Here is a 22673-nt window from a genome sequence, read left to right as displayed (position 1 = left end):
GAATAAATATCACCTCTTTCCAGCTGCTATTAGTTCTGGAGCAGGGTCACTGGACTCAAAACGTTAACTCTGCTTTCTCTCTGCAGATTTTGCTACACTTGCCGAGTTTCTCCAGCAATGTCCATTTTTGTTTCAGATTTCTAGCATCTGCAATTCTTTGTTTTATTTTAGCGTCTACAATTTATCTGATAATTGTGTCTGGGAAATGCTTTGTGACCTTGTACGAAGTTAAGGGGACTAATGAAATGTTGTTGTAAAATAATGTTCTGCTTCTAACAGGGCACAAAGCAGTGTCATTGAGCAGTGATTAATCAGCAATAGACAACAGACAATAGACAATAGACAATCGGTGCTGGAGTAGGCCATTCGGCCGTTCGAGCCAGCACCACCATTCATTATGATCACGGCTGATCATCCACAATCAGTATCCTGTTCCTGCCTTATCCCCATAACCCTCGATTCCACTATCTTTAAGAGCTCTGTCTATCTCTTTCTTGAAAGTATCCAGAGAGTTGACCTCCACTGCCTTCTGGGGCAGAGCATTCCATATATCCACCACTCTCTGGGTGAAGAAGTTTTTCCTCAACTCTGTTCTAAATGGCCTACCCCTTATTTTTAAACTGTGTCCTCTGGTTCTGGACTCCCCCATCAGTGGAAACATGCTTCCTGCCTCCACAGTGTCCAATCCCTTAATAATCTTATACCTCTCAATCAGATCCCCTCTCATCCTTCTAAACTCAAGAGTATACAAGCCCAGTCGCTCCAATCTTTCCACATATGATACTCCCGCCATTCCGGGAATTGACCTCGTGAACCTACGCTGCACTCCCTCAATAGCAAGAATGCCCTTCCTCAAATTTGGAGACCAAAACTTCACACAATACTCCAGGTGCGGTCTCACCAGGGCCCTGTACAGCTGCAGAAAGACCTCTTTGCTCCTGTACTCAATTCCTCTTGTTATGAAGGCCAGCATGTCATTAGCTTTCTTCACTGCCTGCTGTACCTGCATGCTTGCTTTCATTGCCTGATGTACAAGAACACTTGGATCTCGTTGTACTTCCCCTTTACCTAACTTGACTCCATTGAGATAGTAACCTGCCTTCCTGTTCTTGCCACCAAAGTGTATAACCGCACAATTATCCACAAGCAGTTTTCAATTTCTCTTCCCCTTAGATCCTGACTGGGCCTCTTACAACATCGGAGTGTTTATCTGCTTGAACTGTTCAGGGATTCATCGGAACCTCTCAGGAATCAGCAGAGTCAAATCTATCCGACTGGATTTCTGGGATGATGATTTAGTTCAGGTACATGGAATGTTTCCATTGCAATATTAGAAGGGCTTTCTTGAGTGAAGTTTGACTGCAGTTTGCACTAGGTTTGCTTAGATCAGCAAAGTCATAGTTTGTTCACAATTAGTGTATTTTAGGAAGCTTTTTTAAAATTAAACCCACTGGAAGTGAATATCACTAGTTGGGGCTAGCTGTACTATCCTAACTGGTTATTCTTTTTAGCAACTTGATCTGCCTGAGAGGCTGGTCAGATTACTGCACAGGGCTGCACAGTCAGCTATGCTGGGCCTGGGATGGGAGTCACATATGTCATGCAGTCTGGGCAACATCAAACAAGTTTCTGGTCCTAAACGCAAGCAAAGTGCTTTCTAGGGGAGATGATGACCTAGAGGTATTATCGCTGGACTGTTAATCCAGAGACTCAGATAATGTCCTGGGACCTGGGTTCGAATCCCGCCAGGGCAGATGGTTGAATTTGAATTCCATAAATATTTGGAATTAAGAGTCTAATGATGATGATGAATCCATTGTCAATTATCAGGAAAAACCCATCCGGTTCACTACTGTCCTTTAGGGAAGGAAACTGCAGTGCTTACATGGTCTGATCTACATGTGACTCCAGACCCACAGAAACATGACTGACTCTTAACCACCCTCTGGGCAATTAGGGATGGGCAATAAATGCTGCCTGGCCAGCGACACCCCATGAATGAATAAAAGGAATGAAAGGTCCAGGATTGTTCATGTGTACAGTCAATGAGTGATTTCAGGATTACTGTGACCCATGAACCTAGGGGAAAGATGTGAATCTGATGTTTGATTTGTGCTGAGTAAACCTAAAAGCAACAGCATGGATAATAAAATGTGAGGCTGGATGAACACAGCAGGCCCAGCAGCATCTCAGAAACATAAAAGCTGACGTTTCGGGCCTAGACCCTTCATCAGAGTGGGGGATGAGGTGAGGGTTCTGGAATAAATAGGGAGAGAGGGGGAGGCGGACCGAAGATGGAGAGGAAAGAAGATAGGTGGAGAGGAGAGTATGGGTGGGGAGGTAGGGAGGGGTTAGGTCAGTCCAGGGAAGACGGACAGGTCAAGGAGGTGGGATGAGGTTAGTAGGTAGGAGATGGAGGTGCGGCTTGGGGTGGGAGGAAGGGATGGGTGAGAGGAAGAACCGGTTAGGGAGGCAGAGACAGGCTGGACTGGTTTTGGGATGCAGTGGTACAGTAAGTCCTGAAGCAACAGCATGGAGCTGTGATGGGCATTAGATCATATAGAGAGTGTGAGCCTGAGCTCCTGACCATGACCCAATGATTCCCTCTTATGACACACCTTCACATGTAAGAGGATAAGATCAGAATTTTTTTAAAAACTCATTCATGGGATGCAGCGTTATTTAGATTAGATTCCCTACCGTGTGGAAACAGGCCCTTCGGCCCAACAAGCCCACACTAACCCTTGGAGCATCCCACCCAGACCCATCCCCCGATAACCCACACACCTTAATAAGAGGCAGGCATAGCTCAGATCCATACGGGTGGACGAGGGTCTGTTCCATGTATCCTGCAGTTATTCTCAGTTCTGTATCTCATCATTGAGTCAAAGCCTCTGGGAATGTGCAGCAGATAATGTATAACAATAAATAGTAAAAAGACTGTGAATTCATTCTGAGCCAGTAGGAACTGCAGATGCTGGAGAATCTGAGATAACAAGGTGTGGAGCTGGATGAACACAGCAGGCCCAGCAGCCATCACCATTTCGGATGAGGGTCTAGACCCAAAATGTCAGCGTTCCTGCTCCCCCGTGAATTCATTCTGTTCTATTGAATTACTGAGACACAAGGTTAGGCTTCGAATCAGGTTTTCATTGTAGATCGGCTGCTGGTCAATAAAGAAAGTTTCTTTTCAATTGACATCTCTTTATTTTTGCGTGTCTAGCAAATGAAAAACCACGGTAACAGGATGGCGAGGAAACACTATGAGGCAAAGGTTCCTCCTTTCTACTACAAGCCTCAGGCTTCAGACTGTGTGTAAGCAGCAACTTCCTTTACTGAGATGGCGCTGGTTTTCAGACTGGTATCAACGGTACTGCCTGCCTTACAGTTAGCAATGTAGTAGGGCATTCAGCTTCTCAAACCTGTCCCACATCCAGTTATAGCTGATCCAAAATCTTTACTCTGTTTACCTAGTCCTGCTACTCCAATGGAGAGAAACACACAAAGGAACTTAGGAGCACTTGTACGTCAACCACAGAAAGCTAGCACACGTGCACAGCGGGGAATCAGGAAGACTAATGGAACTTTGACCCTTGTTTCAAAGGGGTTGAAGTACCAGAGTAAGGGAGTCTTACTGCAACTGCCCAAGGTGCTGGTGAGACCACATCTGGCATACCACATGCAGTTTTGATCTGCTTTCTTAAGGTAAGATATCACTTCCTGGAAGGCAGTTGAGAGAATGTTCCCTTGGGTGATCCCCAGTATACAGGGATTGTCTTCTGAGCAAAGGTTAAAGACGTTTAAGCATGCTTGCCTTCATTGCTCAGACCTTTCAGTACAGGAGTTGGGACGTCATGTTGAGATTGCACCAGATGTTAGTGAGGCCTCTTCTGAGTGGTGTATCCAGTTATAATTGTCCTGTTATACAAAGGATGTTATTAAACTGGAGAGAGTTCGGAAAAGATTTATCAGGCCATTGTCAGGACTGGAGGGTTTGGGATTTTAAAATAGCCTGGAAAAGCTGCAACATTTTTCACTGGAATGTGGGAGGTTGAGGAGTAACCTTATTGGGGTTTATAAAATCATGAGGGGCATAGATAAGGTCTAATAAGACCATAAGAACTTGGTCTTTTCCCTAGGGCACGATAGCTTAAAACTAATGGGTATGTTTTTAAGGTGACAGGAGAAAGATTTAAAAAGGATATGAGATGCAACGTTTGTTTAAACAGTGAGTGGTCTGTGTGTGGAATGAACTGCCAGAGAAAATGATGGATACAAGTACAGCTACAATGTTTAAAACACATTTGAATAAGTTCACAAATAGGAAAGGTTTGGAGGGATATGAGCCAAATGAAGGCAAGTGGGACTAATTTAATTTTGGAACATAGTTGGTGTGGACTGGTTGAAACAAAGGGTTTGTCTCCACGATGTACGACTCTATGACTCTACTCAGTGATGAAGAATGAGAAGTGATCTCATTGAAACATTCAGAATTCTCAACAGGTTTGACAGGGTAAATGTGGAGAGGTTGTTTCTCCTCATGGGAGACCCTGGGACTAGAGGGCAGAGCCTCAGAATTAAGAGGGGTCAATTTAAGACTTAGATGAGAAGGAATTTCTTCACTCAGGGTCGAGTGTCTTTGAAACTTCTTTCCACAGAGAGCTGTGGGGGCAGAGTCATTGTATGTATTTAAGGTTGAGAGAGATAAATTGTTGATCAGGAGAGGTTATGGGGATTGAAGGTTATGGGGAAAGGGCAGTAATGTAGGTGTGAGGCATGTTGGATCAGCCATGATCCTATTGAATGGCTGAGCTGGCTTAAGGGGCTGAATGGCCTATTTCTCAAGGTTTTTTTGTATTCTTTAATATCCACTGCTTGGCAGAAACCTGTCTGTTTAGAAACTTCTGGTGGGAGTAGAGTTTGAGATTGCCACTCCTCATTCTGTGAAGACATGTTGCCTATATCACCCTGAATGCCCTCATTCTACATTTAAGTTCTGCCCCTTTTTCCTGTACTATCCACCCAAAGTCATGCTTCCTTCCACCAACCATTTACTTCCACTGGAAGGTGACCCCCTCTTGTCTTGGCTGACGGATCTTCCTGGGTGTTTGCTGGATTTGTAAATGGCAAGCTTGTTCCTTTGGGACAAAGACCCGCAATGGCATGAAGGTCCCACACCTGACTGCATGTTCTCTGTTGTATTTGCATTTTTAGAAAGTATGTTGAAGAATTATATTTTGAATATTTAGCCTTTCTCATGAGGTATCAGCTGGGTGGTCCTTGGCTATTAAATAGCTGAGTGAAGGTTCAAACCCAATGCTGGAGGTCTGGAGTCACATAGAGGCCAGGCCAGATAAGGACAGCAGATTTCCTTCCCTAAAGCTCTGTTTTTGTAGCAATCTGACAGCTTCAGGGTCAATTCTACTGAGGCCAGCTCTTAAATCTTCCAGATTTATTTTGAATGTAATTGAAATAAGTGAACTGCTCATGCTGTGATCTGAACACCTCTTTACTGGAAGACAGGTCTGGGCCTCTGGCTGATTTGGTTTGACTATTTGAGGTATGGCTGGGAAACACTGCTACCAATAGGGGCATCTGTACAAACATATAAAATAGGAGAACTACCAGCCATTCAGGCTTGCTCTACCATTCAATAAGTCAAATCTGATCGAATTTCTCCATGTTCCCATAACCTTTCACCCCCGAAACTTTAAGACTTCAGCCTTAAAAATATTCAAAGGATTCTGCTTCTACTACCTTTAAGGGGAAAGGCTTCCAAAGAACTACAATCCCCTGTGCAGAAGACAAAAACATCCATCTCCTCATTGCCATCTCTGGTATTGTCACTGCACTCATAACCTAGGGGCCCAGGTTCATCTGTTGAGGACATGGCTTCAGATCCCACCTCATTGGTTGGTGAAATTGATAATCAGTGAATAATCTGGGATATAAACTGATCTCAGTGATAGCGACCATGACAGTTAGCTTCAATTGTTGTTCCAAACCCATCTGGTTCACTGATGTCCTTTAGGGAAGGGAATCTGCTATCCTTACCTTGTCTGGTCTATATGTGACTCCTGACCAACTCTTAATTGCCCTCTGAGGGACAAAGCTGCTGCACCACCAAAGCCCTGCCAAGTAGTTCCACCATATTCACATTCATTATCGACAGCCACCGTCTGGGAAAGACTGGGGGGTAGGGGGCACCTAAGATTGTTGGTCAATGTTGAACTTGAGGTTGGCCTCGGAATCACCAAGGGTTATGGGTGATTAAAAGATCATTGTGATTCCTGTTTCTATCCCTAACCCAGGGTCCCATTGGAGAGGTAGTGCACAGTGATGTTGTCAAGGCTGTTACAGAATCATAGAGATATACAGCGTAGAAACAGACCCTTTGATCCACGCCAACCAGAAATTCTAAATTAATCCAGTCCCATTTGGCCCATATCCCACTAAACCCTTCCTGTCCATGTACCCATCCAGATGCCTTTTAAATGTTGTAACTGTATCATTTCCTCTGGCAGCCCATTCCACACATGCACCACCTTCTGTGTGAAAACATTGCTCCTTGGGTCCCTTTTATATCCTGACTCCGTACTCACTGCAGACTGAGGGTAGAGCCGTTTGGGACAGCACATTATCCTGGCTTGCCGATGGCCACAGCTCCAACACCTGCAGTTGTCAGGGAGATGGGCTGTGCAAGTAGATCATAGGTAATTGGTAACATATGGTACTCCCTTTAAACAACCCATCTTGGCAAGAGTTGTTTATCCGGCATTCACGGCTCTGATGTTCCTCTCTGTCTCTGATCCAGAGTCCTGAAGGAGCAGTGGATTCGAGCCAAGTACGAGCGGGAGGAATTCACTAACATCGTCACCAAGCAACAGAAATCTCCCATATCAGGTACAGGAGCTGGGGATAAAGGCCCTCCTTCACATACCACAACTTGTATTTATGTAGCACTGTCTCATGCAATAAAACTTTGCAACAAGTTCCAAAGGAGCAGAAAGCAGCCTAAAAAGTTCGACAAGGAGCTGAGTGAGGAGAGATAACCTAAAGCCTGATCAAAGAGGTAGCTTTTCAGGTGGTGCGTTTTAAAGGAGCAGAGAGAGACAGGGAGAGGGAGGAGAGGGTGCCGTCCCAAAACTTAGGGCCCAGGCAACTGAAGGGATGGCACCCATAGTGGAGTGATTAAAATCAGGAAAGCTCAAGATGTCAGAATTAGAGGAGCACCGAGTGTTATGAATTACAAGGAGAGACCTAGGTTATGAAGAGATGTGGAAAAGAGTGTTGTAAACTGGAATCATTGCTTGACAGGGAGTCAATTAAGTCATTGAGCAGAGAGGAGGACTAACCCGAAGTTGGAATTTGCAACCTTCAATGTTCATAGATGTTTCCTTGCCCATTATAAAGGTGACCAAGTCATTAATCTTTGGAAACGGGGGAAGGACAAAGGAAACTTTCAGAAGAGGACTTTCCGACTTTTGGAGAAAGAGGGTGTGATCCATTACTATGCTAAGGAGGAGGTATGGCTCTCAATAAATATCTCATATGGTGTTTACTGCTGGAGACTGAATTTGAACAAGGAGCAGAGCTCCACTGACATCAGTAAGACTGGATATTAACAATGCCCTACAATAGATGGGTTACTAACCCTCATGGAGTCTTCAAGATTTTAAGTATGATTTTCTGAAGTGTCCTTGCATACAAACCCAACAGAAAAATATACTGATCAATGGTGTTTCTCAATTGAAAACTTTATTTATTAATTGTTAAAATATTGAAAATGGGTGAAAGTCTTAATTGTTTGGAATTGGGGCGCTTCGAGTTATGTGATTAATGCAGAAGTTGGCAAAAAGTTTCCAATCCTGAAACAGAGTCCAACAACTGCAACTATTTTCTTTTGAACAGATGTAACTCCCACCCTGCTTCCCTCTCCTTGATTCCTATTAATTTCAGTTTCACTTGAGCTCATTGATATCACACTGTGTCAAACACGGTCTCGTCCACATCACAGAAGTCTGTTCCTTTGTCAGTATTTATACGGCCATTGCAAGTTCAGTAGCTAGGTGGTTCTGTCGGTGCTACTCAAGTGATGTGCCTTCTATCATTTTGTTCATGATTGATAGTGGCCTGAGGAAGGGGCGACTAGCTATGCTTTTTGTGGGCAGGACATATCTGGGCAAGGTTCCATATTCCACATTGCCTCCTGCTCCAACATTTACCGAATATACACTAAACAATCCACAAACACTACAGTCATGGCTTTTAATTTCCAACAATCTTTATGTGCCCTTTCTTAAGGCAAAAATAGGATGGAGGTCCTTTTGAATCATGCTTATCCTCCATCTGCCTGTTTATTTCTGCTATCTTAATTTATGTAATCCTTGGTTATTCATTCATACCTCCTATCTCTCTGTGCATTTGCAAATGACAAATTGACATGGGCAGAGCAGTAGACATTGTTTACATGGACTTTAGTAAAGCCCATGACAAGGCTCCAGCTGGTAAACTAACCAGTGAAGTTCACATGGGATTCAGGGTGAGCTCACAATTGCATACAAAAGTGTCTTAATGACAGGAGACATACAGTGATGGAAGGAGTATTGTTTTGCAGACTGGGAGGCCTATGATCAGCAATGTTCCACAAGAATTGGTGCTGGGCCCACTTTTGTTTATCATTTATACATTTAGATGAGAATATAGGAAGCATGGTTAGTAAGTTTACAGAAGACACCAAGATTGGTGCTAGATCACAAAGAGACCTTGATCAATTGTGTCAATGGGCTGAAAAGTTTAATTTGAATAAATGTGAGGTATTACATTTTGGTAAAATAAACAAAGATAAGACTTATACAATTAAAAGTAGGGCCTTGGTCAATGTTGTAGAACAAAGACACCTAGGGGTTTAGGTATATAAATCTTTGATGTTTGCATCCCATATAGATAAGGAAAAGAAGACATTTAGCACACTTGCCTTTATTGTTCTTGACCTTTTGAGTATAGGAGTTGGAGCATTGTGTTGAGGTTGTACAGGACATTGGTGAGGCCTCTTCAGGAATACTGTGTGCAGTTTTGGTCACTCTGCTACAGGAAGATATTATTAAACTGGAGAGGGCTCAGAACAGATTTATCAGGAATGGAGGGTTTGAGAGGCTGATTAGACTGGGATATTTTTCATTGGAGCATCGTAGTTTTGTTAAATAATGAAAGTATAAATAAGGTGAATGACAGGTATGTTTTCCCTCAGGTGGGGGATTTTCAAGAGCAGGCGGTACATTTTTAAAGTGAGATGAAAAAGATTTAAACAGACGTGAGGAACAGTACTGTTCCACGTGCGAATTCTGCAAGTTCCTTAGACAGTGGAAGTGACGGGTGTGGCTACAGTTATAACATATTTAGATAAATACGTTAATAAGAAATATTTGGAGGGATATGGGCCAAGCACAGACAGGTGGGCCTAGTTTGGTTTGGGATTATGGTCAGCGTGGACTGGTTGGACTGAAGGGTCTGTGACTACAACAATGACAGCTTACATTCTTATTTCTTCCCTTTATTTCATTATGAAATGTGGCCATCCCTAACTGACATTGAACTAAGCAGATTGCTAGGCTATTTCTGAGGACAGTTAAAAATCAGTCACACTGGTGTGGGTCTGGAGTCACATGTTGGCCACACGAGGCCAAGAAAACAGACTTCTCTCTCTCAAGAAATTAGCCTATCTTTTTAATTCCAGATTTTATGGAATCATAATTTTGCTATCTGCTGTGGTGAGATTTAAGATCATGATTCCAAGGGAGCTCCAGATGACTAGCTCAATGACGGTGTGATAAAGTCACCACCTCCCCAATTAGAACAAAATGTTGAATCAATACCGTCTATTCCCAAAAGGGTACTATTTTTAAATTCTCCCATTAGGCTATCTCACTACAGTTCTCAAAATGTTCAATCTTCATTTGACCCATACCACCTCTCAACTATAATGTCCCTTTTCTCTCAAATTTTGCAAAAATCTGATCCTATTTTTTCCCTCAAACTTCTAAACTTCTGCCTGAACAGCTCTAGCACTGACTCATTTTCACAGCATCATGGTCACAATGCACGAAAGGCATGAATACTCTTCCAGAATTAAGCAAAGAGCTGGAGATCCAAAATAAACAGAAGTAGAAATTGCTGGAGAAATTCAGAGTCAGGCAGCATCTGTGGAGATGAGACAGGAAGTGTTAACGTTTTGACTCGTGATCCTGCTTCAGAACTAGAAGCGGCTCTTCTTCCCTGGCATTCCATCAAATGTCTTTACCTGCCACCTTTTCTCTCTCTCTCTCTCTCTCTCTCTCCACCTATCAATTCACTCCTACCCCATCATCAGCATTAATACCCTATCCCAGCTGCTTCTAGCTCTGAAGTGTTGGGCACTCGACTCAAAACGTTTATCTCTGCTTTTCGTTATACAGATGTGGTCAGACCTGGGGTTCCTCCAGGCTCATTTATGTCCAAGCCTTTCCCCTGAATGTGCTGTGCAGTAAAGTTGTCCAACCTAATCTCGGCCGTTTGCAGTTTTGTCACAATTTTGTCTAGTGATGTGAAATACATTTCAACCTCTTTTGCACTTAATTTAGGTAGGAAGTGAACCAAAACCAGAAGTTAAATTTGAATTGTCAGCAAGTACTTACTATATATAAAATCAGTATTCCTCTGTTCAAACTTTGTTTCAAATTTGTCTGAGGAATTTCTCTTTTTCCTTCCTCTTTTCCTCTTTATACACAAGTAAAACCTGTGCTTCAAAGTTCACAATTTTGCCGTTTTCTTTCTTATCCCTTTAAATCAAGTTTTTAAAAAAATTTATTTCTGACACTTGGGTGTAACTGGCTGAGTCAGCATTTATTGCCTTCGTTGTAACATTCCCAGTGGTGACTGTGTGATCACGACATTACACCACCTTCTCTTCTTAGAACACTGATTCCAGCTTCACCAACATTTTGATCTGTAGTTCACTGAAAAGCAGTCATTTTCTTCTGCTTGACAGCTGTTGTGGGGCTACTTCTGCACAAATCCTTTAGTCTCACTGACTCCCAGTCTGCCAATCTGCAGCAGTGAGGCCAGTTAGGTGAGGTTAGAATATGAATAAATTTGAACCCATGCATCCTGTCTCCATGACAAGTCTGACATATTGCCCACTGACAAGAGAGTTCAACACAGTTACACAGCATCACTGCTCCGACTATCCATCCCCACATCACAATCCTTCCTACTGCATTGTTTTACTTATATTAAGAGACAGTTTAATCATACCTTATAAAATCTAGTGGCCACAACAAGATACATACACATGCTTAAATGTCGAGAAGGAACATGAAATAGCAAATTTTGAATTTAATGCTCATTTAAAAAAAAAATCAGATAATCTAAAAGCAGAACAGATGATACAAAAAGAGCAGATGTCCTTCTATGGTTGTGCATCTCTCCATCACTCCCATGCCTGGCTCCATTTTGTCCTGGGCTGGCTGGCTGCCTGGCTGCCTCAGGATAATTCCATTATTCCAGTTGTGTGGGGTCAGAGATCGTGCAGGAGGAACCCTAACTCCGGGGGCCAGTAGGAATAGAGCAGAGCCATAGACAGATTACAAGTGAAACACAACACAATCTGTTTTAACAGGATAAAGAACCAAGAGGAGTCATTCACATGTCAGAGCTCAATGCCACATTCCAGCCGGAAAAAATTGGGAATCCAAATGGGCTACAGATCACTTACCTGAAAGATGGACGCACCAGGAGTATGTTCGTCTACCACAAAAATGGCAAGGTAAGGAAAGGTGTGACAGGCTCAAAAAAACTCATGGCAAACAGATGCTACATATTCCTCAGTGTCCCTGTGTCCTGACACTGACCCTCTCTCAATACTTACCTTCACCCTCTCAGTCTCTGTCCTGATACTGATTCTTTCTCTATATGGACTCTACGTGCCTCCGTACTGATTTTCTCTCAATGCTGGCTGTGTCTCGGTCTTTCTCAGACTGAATTCCTGACTCTCCTGTTTTGTTTCTAGGACATTGTGGATTGGTTCAATGCAATCAGGGCGGCCCGTTTCAGATATCTCAAAATTGCTTTCCCTACAACCAGTGAGACAGAGGTGAGCTCACAGCCTATGAATCATAGATTGACAAAGAGGTACCCAAATACAGAGATATACGTAATGTATATGAACATGCGAAATGTAAAGTAGGCCATTTGGACTCTCTTGGTCATTCAACAAGAGCACAGCTGATCTTCTACACCAGCTGCACAATCACACCATTGGAGATTATCTCGCTCCATCTGGAAAACCCTATTCAAGGCATGTGCACATGGATATAGACACATGCGAACATGTATACAAAAATATAAACATATGGATACACAAACTTCCAGATAAAGACACGTAGATACAGAACAATTCCATAAACAGGTTTTCAAATATACATACACACAAAATACACTATACAAGCACCAATATATAGAGACATATGCATATACACATTCACAAATACACACGATTATAGATAGAATTTACATTACAGAGCAAAAACCAAAAGAACTGCAGATGTTATGAATCAGGAACAAAAACAAATTTGCTGGAAAAGCTCAGCAGGTCTGGCAGCATCTCTGAACAACAAAAAAAAATCAGAGTCAATGTTTTGGGTCTAGTGACTCTTCCTCAGAACTGAAACTTTACCTCTGAATTTTCTTCACGGATGCTGGCAGACCTGCTGAGCTTTTCCAGCAAATTTGTTCTTTACATTACAAAGTCTGGATGCTGCCTCATGGGTGGATTGTTTAGAAATGATTTGTTACAACAGGTTGAGAGAGGAGGAGGAAGAATTATTCCAGAATTAATGAGAATAGTTGTATTCTTACAATACTGTTTTTAAAAAATGATTACACTATCCAGTGGAGGAATCATGGAGAGGTGGCATGACCAACTTGAGGATACTCTGGGAGCAGGGAAGTCAGTGCAGGGACAGGATTCCGAACTCCCTGGATGGAAGCATTCAAATGAGCTTATAGTAGCTATGAGAAAGGTCCAGGACTTTACCATTGTTCTCTGTGTTAGAAGGAATTATGGATTTTTGATATTGTCATTTTTTTCAGCTTATACCAAAATTAACAAGAAATTACATAAAGGAAGGATATATGGAGAAAACCGGCCCCACGGTATGTACATTGTGCATTCAAGAGTAAATGTGATGTGCTTATTATAGTATTTGTCAGTCTCTCATGGAATTTATCTTTCTAAAATATGTGACACTCTCAAAATTTGAGGAACTTTATACCTATATCTCATATTGTACAATGTATTCTTCTCTGCTTTAAACCATGAAAGTCTAATTGCATACAGAAGGGTGAGATTAGGTGGAGTTTAAAGTGGTCTTTCCAGGAGGAGTCTCTCAGGAATTTGAAATTGGAGTACAATGTGGGAAAGTGTAAGGTCATGCACTGTGGCAGGAAGAAGGGAGGCATTGACTATTTTCTAAATGGGGAGAAATCTGAAGTGCAAAGGGATTTGGGAGTCCTCGTCCAGGATGCTCTTAAGGTTAACTTGCAGGTTGAAATGATAGTTAGGAACACAAATACAATGCTCACATTTATTTAGAGAGGACCAGAATATAAAAGCAGGGACGTACTTCCGAGGTTTTAAGGCTCTAGTCAGACCACATTTAGAATATTGAGAACAATTGAGTCCCATACCTCAGGAAGGATGTAATGGCCCTGGACCAGATCCAGAGGAGGTTCACGAGAATGATCCCAGGAATGAAAGGCTTAACATATGGGAAACATTTTGAGGACTCTGGGTCTATACTCGATGGAATTTAGAAAGATAAGAGAGGATCTAATTGAAACTTACAGAATACTCAAAGGCCTGGACAAAGTGGACGTTGGGAAGATGTTTCCATTAGCAGGAGACACTAAGACCCAAGGGCACAGCCTTAGAGTAAAAGGGAACACCCTTTAGGGTAGAGATGAGGAGAAACTACGGAATTCATAGCCACACAAGGCTGTGGAGGCCAGGCCTTTGAGTATATTTAAGACAAAGATAGATAGATTCTTGACTATGAAGGGCATCAAAGGTTACAGGAGAAGGCAGGAGAATGGGGTTGAAAAACTTCAGTCACGGTCAAATGGCAGAGCAGTTGCAATGGGCTGAATGGCCTAATTTCTGCTCCTGTTATATGGTCTTAATATTTCCTTTCAAACTATGATCCAGAAATTTGAATATAGTTAACAACTGTTGTAATAAAACTTAAGCCATTAATTATAGCTCCCTCAACTTTGATAATGAGCAGGAGTGAATAGGTTTAGGAAGTTATAGTAAGTTACTGGTGACCATTCCACACCCTGTTCTGAGGCAGATTCTCAGAGCAGTAGGCACACCGTGAACAACATTCAAGCCGGTTTGATCAATACAGTCATTACTTCTACTTCAGTTGCTCCAAAACGTTCTCTCTAGGTACTGCATTCAGTATAGGATGAGAGAGTCTGGAGAACCACCCTTATCACATTAGCTCCCATAAGGAATCCCTGCACCTCTTGTGTAAGGATTTATAAACAAATTGATGCAGAAAACTAAAGCTAAATATAAATCAAATAAAACATTGAGGTTCATTTCGAAAGAGAGAGACTGATTTGTAAAGCAGAGAAATTGTATTAAAACAAAAAAACAAAGAACTGCAGGTGTTGGAAATCAGAAACAAAAGCAGAAGCAAAAACTGGAAAAAAACAACTCAGCAAGTATGACAGCATATGGGGAGGGAAAAGTACGGTTAACATTTTGGGTCCACAGACGCTTCCTCACAACTGATGGTAGCTAGGAAAAAGTTGGTATGTATGCTGAAGATGGGATGACGCAAGGGGGAGGTGTAAAGTTATATTAAACTTGGTTATGTCACATTCCAAGACTGTGTTCTAAGTCCATATTTTAAGCAGTGTATAGAGGCGCTGAGAAGGGTTCCAAAGATTAATTACCAAAATTTAAGAAATGTTCAAATTATGTTTAAAGGATGGAGAGGCTGAGGATCTTCTCTCCAGGAAGCAGATAGATGTTATGATATATGTTTTTCAAGTTATCACAGTTTGATAGGAAGATGTTTCTATTTGTGGGTGACCAAAACAAGCAGACATAAATATAAAACAGAGATAATGGGAACTGCAGATGCTGGAGAATCCAGGATAACAAAGTGTGGAGCTGGATGAACACAGCAGGCCAAGCATCTCAGGAGCACAAAAGCTGACGTTTTGGGCCCAGACCCTTCATCAGAGACGGGGATTGGGGAGAGGGAACTGAAATAAATAGGGAGAGAGGCGGAGGTGGACCGAAGATGGAGAGAAAACAAGCTTCAAAATCTCCCCTCCCCCCCCCCACTGCATCCCAAAACCAGCCCAGCCTGTCCCCGCCTCCCTAACCTGCTCTTCCTCTCACCCATCCCTTCCTCCCACCTCAAGCCGCACCTCCATTTCCTACCTACCACCTCATCCCACCTCCTTGGCCTGTCCATCTTCCCTGGACTGACCTATCCCCTTTCTACCTCCCCACCTATACTCTCCTCTCCACCTATCTTCTTTTCTCTCCATCTTCGGTCCGCCTTCCCCCTCTCTCCCTATTTATTCCAGAACGTTTCCGATGAAGGGTCTCGGCCCGAAATGTCAGCTTTTGTGCTCCTGAGATGGTGCTTGGCCTGCTGTGTTCATCCAGCTTCACACTTTGTTATCATAAATATAAAACAGTAACTAAGGAAATTCAGCAAAATCACCTTGAGGAATGTGGAACAAATAATAAAAAAGGAAATACATTCAAGGGAAAACTCAATAACCATTTGAGGGGGAAGGAGCAGATGGAGTGAGGTGACTATAAACATCAGTATGGGCCTTGTGTTGAAAGAATTAATTATGGAAGTGAGTCAATGCAACATGAAACTTGTTTCTTCTGGTATATATTAAAGAAATGAAAAGAAAACATGCGAAGCATTCAGGTGTCAAAAAGACAAAAATGTTATACCACAAATAAACTTTAGAATGACTCTTTCCTTCAGCAAAAGGAACCGTTTAAGAGAAGATGGTTCACATTGGATATTCAAGATCGTAAGCTGCTGTACTTTAAGGAACCACTGGTAAGTGGCAGAGTGCTCTTAAAAGGAGCAGTTTTTGAAGCACGCTAGGGACAGCTACACCCCCTGGCAATTCCTCTCAACTTTGACATGATTGTTCCTCTGGAGGTGAGGAGAGTTGACATGCTAAGCTAGTCATAGTCTATTTGAAGGAGTTGGATCAATGGGACATTTAGATATCTTGCTGGTAATATAAATGAGCATAAAAACATGTGATTTAGGAGCAGGAATACGCTACCCTTTGTTGCCTGCTCCTTCATTCAATAAGGTCAGGACTGATCTGTCAAATAACTGCACAGAGAATCCTATCACCAAGTCAGTCTTTACTTACACATGGAGTCCTTGACATTAATTCAGCTGTAAGAGAGTGAACAGAACCTTGGCAACTCCTGTTCTTATCTGTTAGTTAGGGCTCCCTGATTGTAGTGATTGTAACATGAATAACAGCCCAATCTAAATACACTACAGTCCTGGGATCCCCCCCGTAACCTTCACTCACTTCCTTATCGAAAATGTATCCACCTCTGCTTTAAAACGATTCTGCTTTCACCATTTTTAAAAAAAGTGGAATCCAGTTCCAAAGACTCACTTTCTGAGATTACTCTCTTTTTTGGAATTCTGGATTAATTCATAGAATTCAAAATCTAAGTGCTGCTGGGATGAGATTTGAACCAATGTACCTAGATCATTAGCTTGGCTAATCCAGTAACATTATCCCTAACACAAGCTGAGAGATGGTTTGATTTTGTTTTCCACTGGTAGACAACCTGATTGCATCAATTTTCCATGAAGCAAATTCTGAATCCAGCAAGCTAGGCAGCATCTGGAGGAAAGGAGGTCAACATTTTGGGTATCACCCCCGTTTGTCTACCTTGGATTCCAGCATATGCAGTTTTTTTGGTCTCTGACCAAGTTCTAAATCCAAATCCCTGTCGGTTTGTGAGGTTCAGTACCATGTGTTTTCATTGTGGAATCGTCAGGATTAGCTATTGCCCCATCTTTGTCCTCATCATATTGCACTTACTAAAGGCTGATGTGCTGTCTCGACCAAGATTGAAGTTGTGTGTTTAAGCCTCACTCCATTATAAATCGAGCTCAACGGCACTGAGGGAGTGCTACATTGTTGGTATCTTTCAGAAATGTTAAGCAGAAACCCCAACAGTCCCTGCAGCTGGTCACACAAGTTCCCGTGACACAATATCAAAGAACAAGGAACTCTTCCATATCTACTGTATCAATCAACTTATCCCTCAAACCAACCACAAACAGTAACAGACAAGATAAAAACCACAGCAGATGCTAGAAATCTCAAATAATGACAGAAGTGCTGGCAGCATCTGTGAGGAAAGAAATGGAATTCACGTTTTTGGTCAAAGATCCTTTGTCAGAACTCATTTAAAAAATCTGGTCACGATCACAATGCCGTGCGGAGGGCCAGGCTCGGCTCAAACTGGATTTCCTGCAGTGACTTGAGTATTAAAGGAAGATTTCACTGCTGACAAACTGCTTTGGGACATAGCGAAAGGTGCTGTTTAAGCTCAATGTTCTTTCTTTCAGGATGCCTATGCACAAGGGGAGGTGTTCATTGGGCATTCGGACTATGGATATAATATTGTGGAAAGCCTCCCTCCTGGTGTGAAAGGCAATAAATGGAACTTGGGGATAACAATTGAGACACCCGAGAGGAAATTTGTATTTACCTGCAAAGATGACCAGGATCTCAAGGAATGGATTGTAGCTTTCAAAGAAGTGATTTTCAAACCAATGTCCCCCCAAGACTACACAGGTAAGAACATGTCCTTCAATTTTAACCTGATTTGCATGCCTTTTTGCGTTCCTCAAGCATCTAGTCTGCATTGAGTTAGCTTGGGGGAGTTAGGGGAGCTTAGCCACACAGCTGGTAGGGTGACTGAGCCACTTATCTGAAGATTGGTGTGTTTCCTCATGGCCATTTTACAGATATATATTTGCAGCCTGACTACCTGTTGTCTGACACATTGGCCTCGTCCAGTGGAGAGTATTGCAGACCAGCCCTCTAGTTGGTCTGTGGCTTGGTTGCGGACTCTAATGCCTCTGTCTCAGATTGACCAATCACCTCAGCACAGAATGGGAGCAAACCTGAACATAGAACCTCACTTCCCACAGACCAAAGGGCAGCACACGTATCTCAGAGTCTGAGATTGCCAAATGTAGATATATTCCTTGCTCAGAAAATCCTCAGCTCTTCTGACTAGTTAGGTGAAAATATGTCGTCAAAATAATAAGTAGAAGTGAAATAACCAAGCTGGTTCTCATGTTCTGCATGACCAACTAACGTGTTTATTTTTCAGCTGAGGCCTCTTTAAGACGGAAGCAGAGGTGACAATAACTTGAAAGTGATGGCTAGACTCAGAACAGGGCGTTCTATTCCAAAGATAGCCTGCAATTAATAAGGGGAGGCACTCCTCATTTGGATAATGGCATCTCACTCTGAACAGACTGTTGAACAAACATGAACACTAGGTAATACATGATGCCTGTTACATTTTGGGCATTGAACATACAGATACTCAAGACTAAGCTAATGACTCCTGGCTCGGTGATCCAGCTTGCCCATCAGGGACTCTGCCAACGTGTTTCTACTGAAAGCACCTTTTACAATTCAGTTATGAACTGTTCATACTTGAGTGAGGTGGCATTGTAATTATATCTGGAGCACTGGGACAGAATCAGCAAAACTTTTTGCAGACATTTCTTCCATACCAAAGCATTTGGAATGCAGGAAAACAAAGCAAAATCCTATGCCATTATTTCAGAGTCTGTTCTCCTGGTTTTGGGCAACATGGTTATTCGTTGCATCCACAGACCTGTGCACCAGAATCCATAGGGGAGATGACTAGGGGACAAGAAAAATTCTTCACCGCCTTCAGTTTTACTGGGTGGAGATCTTAGTGTACTGCCTCTGAAAAGGCTGGAATTATTAATCACTAGGTCAGGCTCTGGCCCACGTAACCTTGTTCACTCGTGTAAACGTTCCTTACCTTCAAAGGCATTTTGGTTGCAGTGCGAGATCCTTTGAAGATGTTTCATGCACTGTCCATGTGAAATATTTTGACTACAGCCAGGACTTTCCGTGTTTAGTATTTGCTTCTGATGAAATGTGGGTTACATTACATATGTTAATAAAACGATTCCTTCAGGAGCTTTCCAAAATTGTGGTTCCTCACAGAGACTAGGTACAATACTGGTGTCTGATATAAGTGAACTTTCAATCTATACAGCCGCATCTCTGTAAAATGTTGAAGTAACAGCTATCTTGTAAAACAGAATAATTTGATTGCTCTTTGTTTTGCTTTATGTAATAAAGAGAGTTCCAAACCAAAAAAGGTGAAAATCACTTGAAGGTTTTTGATTTAATCAACAATCTGGTACAGGTGTAGAATGAATGTATTGCAGTCCGTACATCCAACACTCGCATATTCACTGCCGTCAGCTGCCTCATCTTGCGAAGGAATTATCTTCTGAAACCTGAAAACAAAAAATGCTGGAGCTCATTGTGGGTCAGGCAGCATCCATAGAGAGGGTGAACTAAAGTTGAGCCTAGCTGAGTCTTCACCCAAGCTCCAGTGCCCTGATGCAGTCATTGAGACTTAGCAAACTAATATTTTGTGTCTCTATAGGTGCTGCCTGACCCGCTACGATTTCCAGCATTTGTTGTTTACAGAACAGATTGCAGCATTTGCAGTAATTTGTTCCTACCTTATGAAACCTGGATGGATACAATATGAAGGTTCACAGACTACCCTCTTCTTCCTGCTCACTTTTACGAAGCAAGAAGGGCAATAATATCCAAGATAACACACAATACTGGAAAAACTCAGCAGATCTGGTAGCATCTGTAGAGAGAGAGAGTTAACATTTTCAATCTGCCAGTTCGGAAAAAAATCACATCGCTGTGCAGTATTCAATGGGTTGCCTCTTTTGAATGAGAGTTCTGAAGAGTCATTGAACAGAAAATTGTGTTTCTCTTCACTGATGCTGAACCTACTACTATCTCTCCAGCACTGTTTTATTTGAGATATCCAGCATTCACAGTATTTTGCTTTTACTTTAGGGTGACACTGTGCTGTTCCAAGAGGATAATCCCTCAGGCTATTGCTATTTCTGTCTCTCCTCACATGCCCAGGGGAAGATCTAACAAAAAAGGTTAGTAGGACCCAGTAGATGCAAATGTTGGCGTTTGCTCATCATGATCATGTCTTCTCTCATACAAGACTACAAGATCTGACACTGATTGGTTCTTGGTTCATCAGAAGGGCCCCACTCAGCGAAATGACTAGTATGTTCTGCACTTACACACACACGTCCCCAGCCATGTGAGTGTATGAGGTGTGTTTGTTTTTTGGGGGGGTGGGGGATCCAGTTAAGAGAACCACAGTGAAAACTGGCCAGTGACAAGTTGCTGATTGGCTTCTGCAATCTTCACCAGTTGTGCACGCTGAACAACACAAGCCTACCAACAGTATTCTAGCCCTGGGCAACTGAAACAGCTTGTGGTCAGGCAGTGATCCTCTGTTGGCAGCAAAAAAAACCCTTCAGCCTTAAGAAAACTACTTTTCTCCTTGCACTAGTTGCCTTTAATAGGCTTTACGGTAAACCTATTGCCGTATGCCTCTTGTAAATAAGAGGACAGAACCAGGAAATAAAAGGGATTAAAAATCCAAAGTGCTGGTAAGCAAAAAGTTCAAGGAACCCTGTGGACTGATACTGCTGAACTGTGGTGTCCAGTTTGTCAACTCAATAAGTCATTTTTCTTTTGTGTTTGCATGTGCGTGTAATATATATGGGGAATTTTAAAAAGGGATGAGAGTTGTAACAAATGGAAGCATATGTTGATCGTTCCAAAATCATTGCAATAAAGCTAAACATATTTACCTAACTACTTGCTGAACCAAAATGTTCTGTTCCTTATACATGATTTCCATCCAAATAATCATTTAATGTCCTAATGAATGCCTCTTTTGTAAATCACTTGAAATCTATGCCCTCTCATTCTAGTTCCTTTTGCAAGTAGGAACAGCTTCCCCTTATTTAGCCTACCAGCCTGCTTATAATTTTGAAAGCCATCAACACATCTCCTAATAACTCTAACAGACCTGGCAAGTTGGTGACAGGCTAAGTCACTCCACTCTACTTGCCAGTTCTCGCTCTCTTTGTCCTTTTTCTCCCTATGTACAGATTCTATCCTCCTCCCCACCCTTTTTAACTGCCCACCTAAAGGGTCGGGAAGGAGCCGGGTCACAAACAGGAACCATGTGGCAGAAGCTGAATGCGCAGGGTGAGTCCTGCAGCAACAGCGGATCCAGTGTGGGATAGAGCGACAGCATCAGATCAGAGGTGGGCCGGCAAGAGTGGGCCAGTGAGGCAGCCCAGAGTGGGATGCTGGCAGTGGCAGCGCCTGGGCTTGAAAGCCTGGAGGGGGACTCTGGCAGAGGCATGGTGAGGGCTGCAAAGGCCCAAGTGGGACTGCAGCCATGGAAGGAAAGTTGGACTCTCGAGTTATTTTTTTCCTTCTCTTATTCCAAGTTAAGTGAATGGGCCCATGTGTACAGTGAAGGTTCAGACTTTTCACTGTATTTTTACACTGAATGGATGTGACAATAAGTAAATTCAATTCAATTCCTGCCAAGATGCATCACCTCATTTCTCTGCATTGAACGTCATTGGCCACATATCTGCCCATTCACCCAAACTGTCCATATCCTTCATAAGTTACACGTTATCCTCACAGTTTACAATTCTTCCAAGTCTTGTCTCATCTGCAAACTTTGAAATTGTGCCCTGAACACCAAGACCTAGACTGTTGAATATATATCAGAAGCAGCAAATGCCCCAATACCAAACTCTGTTTAGGTCCACTACAAGCCTTCACCCAGCTCGCAAAACATCAATTTGTTTCCTATCACTCAGCAAGTTGTGTCCATATCACTAGTCACTCTTGTATTCTATGACCTATAAACTTTCCTCATGGCTGTTGTGTAGCATTGTATCTAATGATCTTTGGGAGGTCATGTACACCACATCAACACTGTTACCTTCAGTGAGTCTATTATTTCTTCAAAAAAAATACAAACATCTCAAGCAAGTCAGTTAAACATGTTTTCCCCCTTATAAATCTATGCTGACTCTAACAAAGATAATGGGAACTGCAGATGCTGGAGATTCCAAGATAATAAAATGTGAGGCTGGATGAACACAGCAGGCCAAGCAGCATCTCAGGAGCACAAAAGCTGACGTTTCGGGCCTAGACCCTTCATCAGAGCTCTGATGAAGGGTCTAGGCCCGAAACGTCAGCTTTTGTGCTCCTGAGATGCTGCTTGGCCTGCTGTGTTCATCCAGCCTCACATTTTATTATCTGACTCTAACAAGCCAACTTTTCCCAGCAACTGCTAATTCTAGCCCAAATAACTGGGTCAAGAAGCTAACTAGTGTGTAATTGCTCAGCTTATGGTTACAACCTTTCTTGAACAAGGCTGTCAAAAATACAATTTTCTA

General features: G+C 42.4%; 1 protein-coding gene across 2 annotated transcripts in view; it reads left to right on the top strand.

Moving 5' to 3' along the window:
• Nucleotides 1–19502, top strand: part of adap2 (ArfGAP with dual PH domains 2) — a 34398-nt gene extending 14896 nt beyond the window's left edge. Inside the window, exons 2-11 of one of the 2 annotated variants that reach the window (XM_048555013.2) lie at nt 1174–1304; nt 3224–3315; nt 6815–6903; nt 7414–7526; nt 11657–11803; nt 12047–12130; nt 13129–13191; nt 16065–16142; nt 17697–17925; nt 18470–19502. In XM_048555013.2, coding sequence (XP_048410970.1) covers nt 1174–1304; nt 3224–3315; nt 6815–6903; nt 7414–7526; nt 11657–11803; nt 12047–12130; nt 13129–13191; nt 16065–16142; nt 17697–17925; nt 18470–18501 — 1058 coding nt within the window. In that variant the 3' untranslated portion in view covers nt 18502–19502. Of the gene's footprint in view, nt 1–1150; nt 1305–3223; nt 3316–6814; nt 6904–7413; nt 7527–11656; nt 11804–12046; nt 12131–13128; nt 13192–16064; nt 16143–17696; nt 17926–18469 lie in introns of both variants that reach the window. The other variant, XM_048555014.2, reaches the window with a different exon arrangement.
• Nucleotides 19503–22673: the final 3171 nt, after the last annotated feature.

The sequence above is a fragment of the Stegostoma tigrinum genome, chromosome 22 (assembly GCF_030684315.1).
Source record: "Stegostoma tigrinum isolate sSteTig4 chromosome 22, sSteTig4.hap1, whole genome shotgun sequence".
In the NCBI taxonomy this organism is placed as follows: Eukaryota; Metazoa; Chordata; class Chondrichthyes; order Orectolobiformes; family Stegostomatidae; genus Stegostoma; species Stegostoma tigrinum.
Note: the sequence above shows the minus strand (reverse complement) of the source record. Positions and strands in the feature narration are given on the sequence as shown.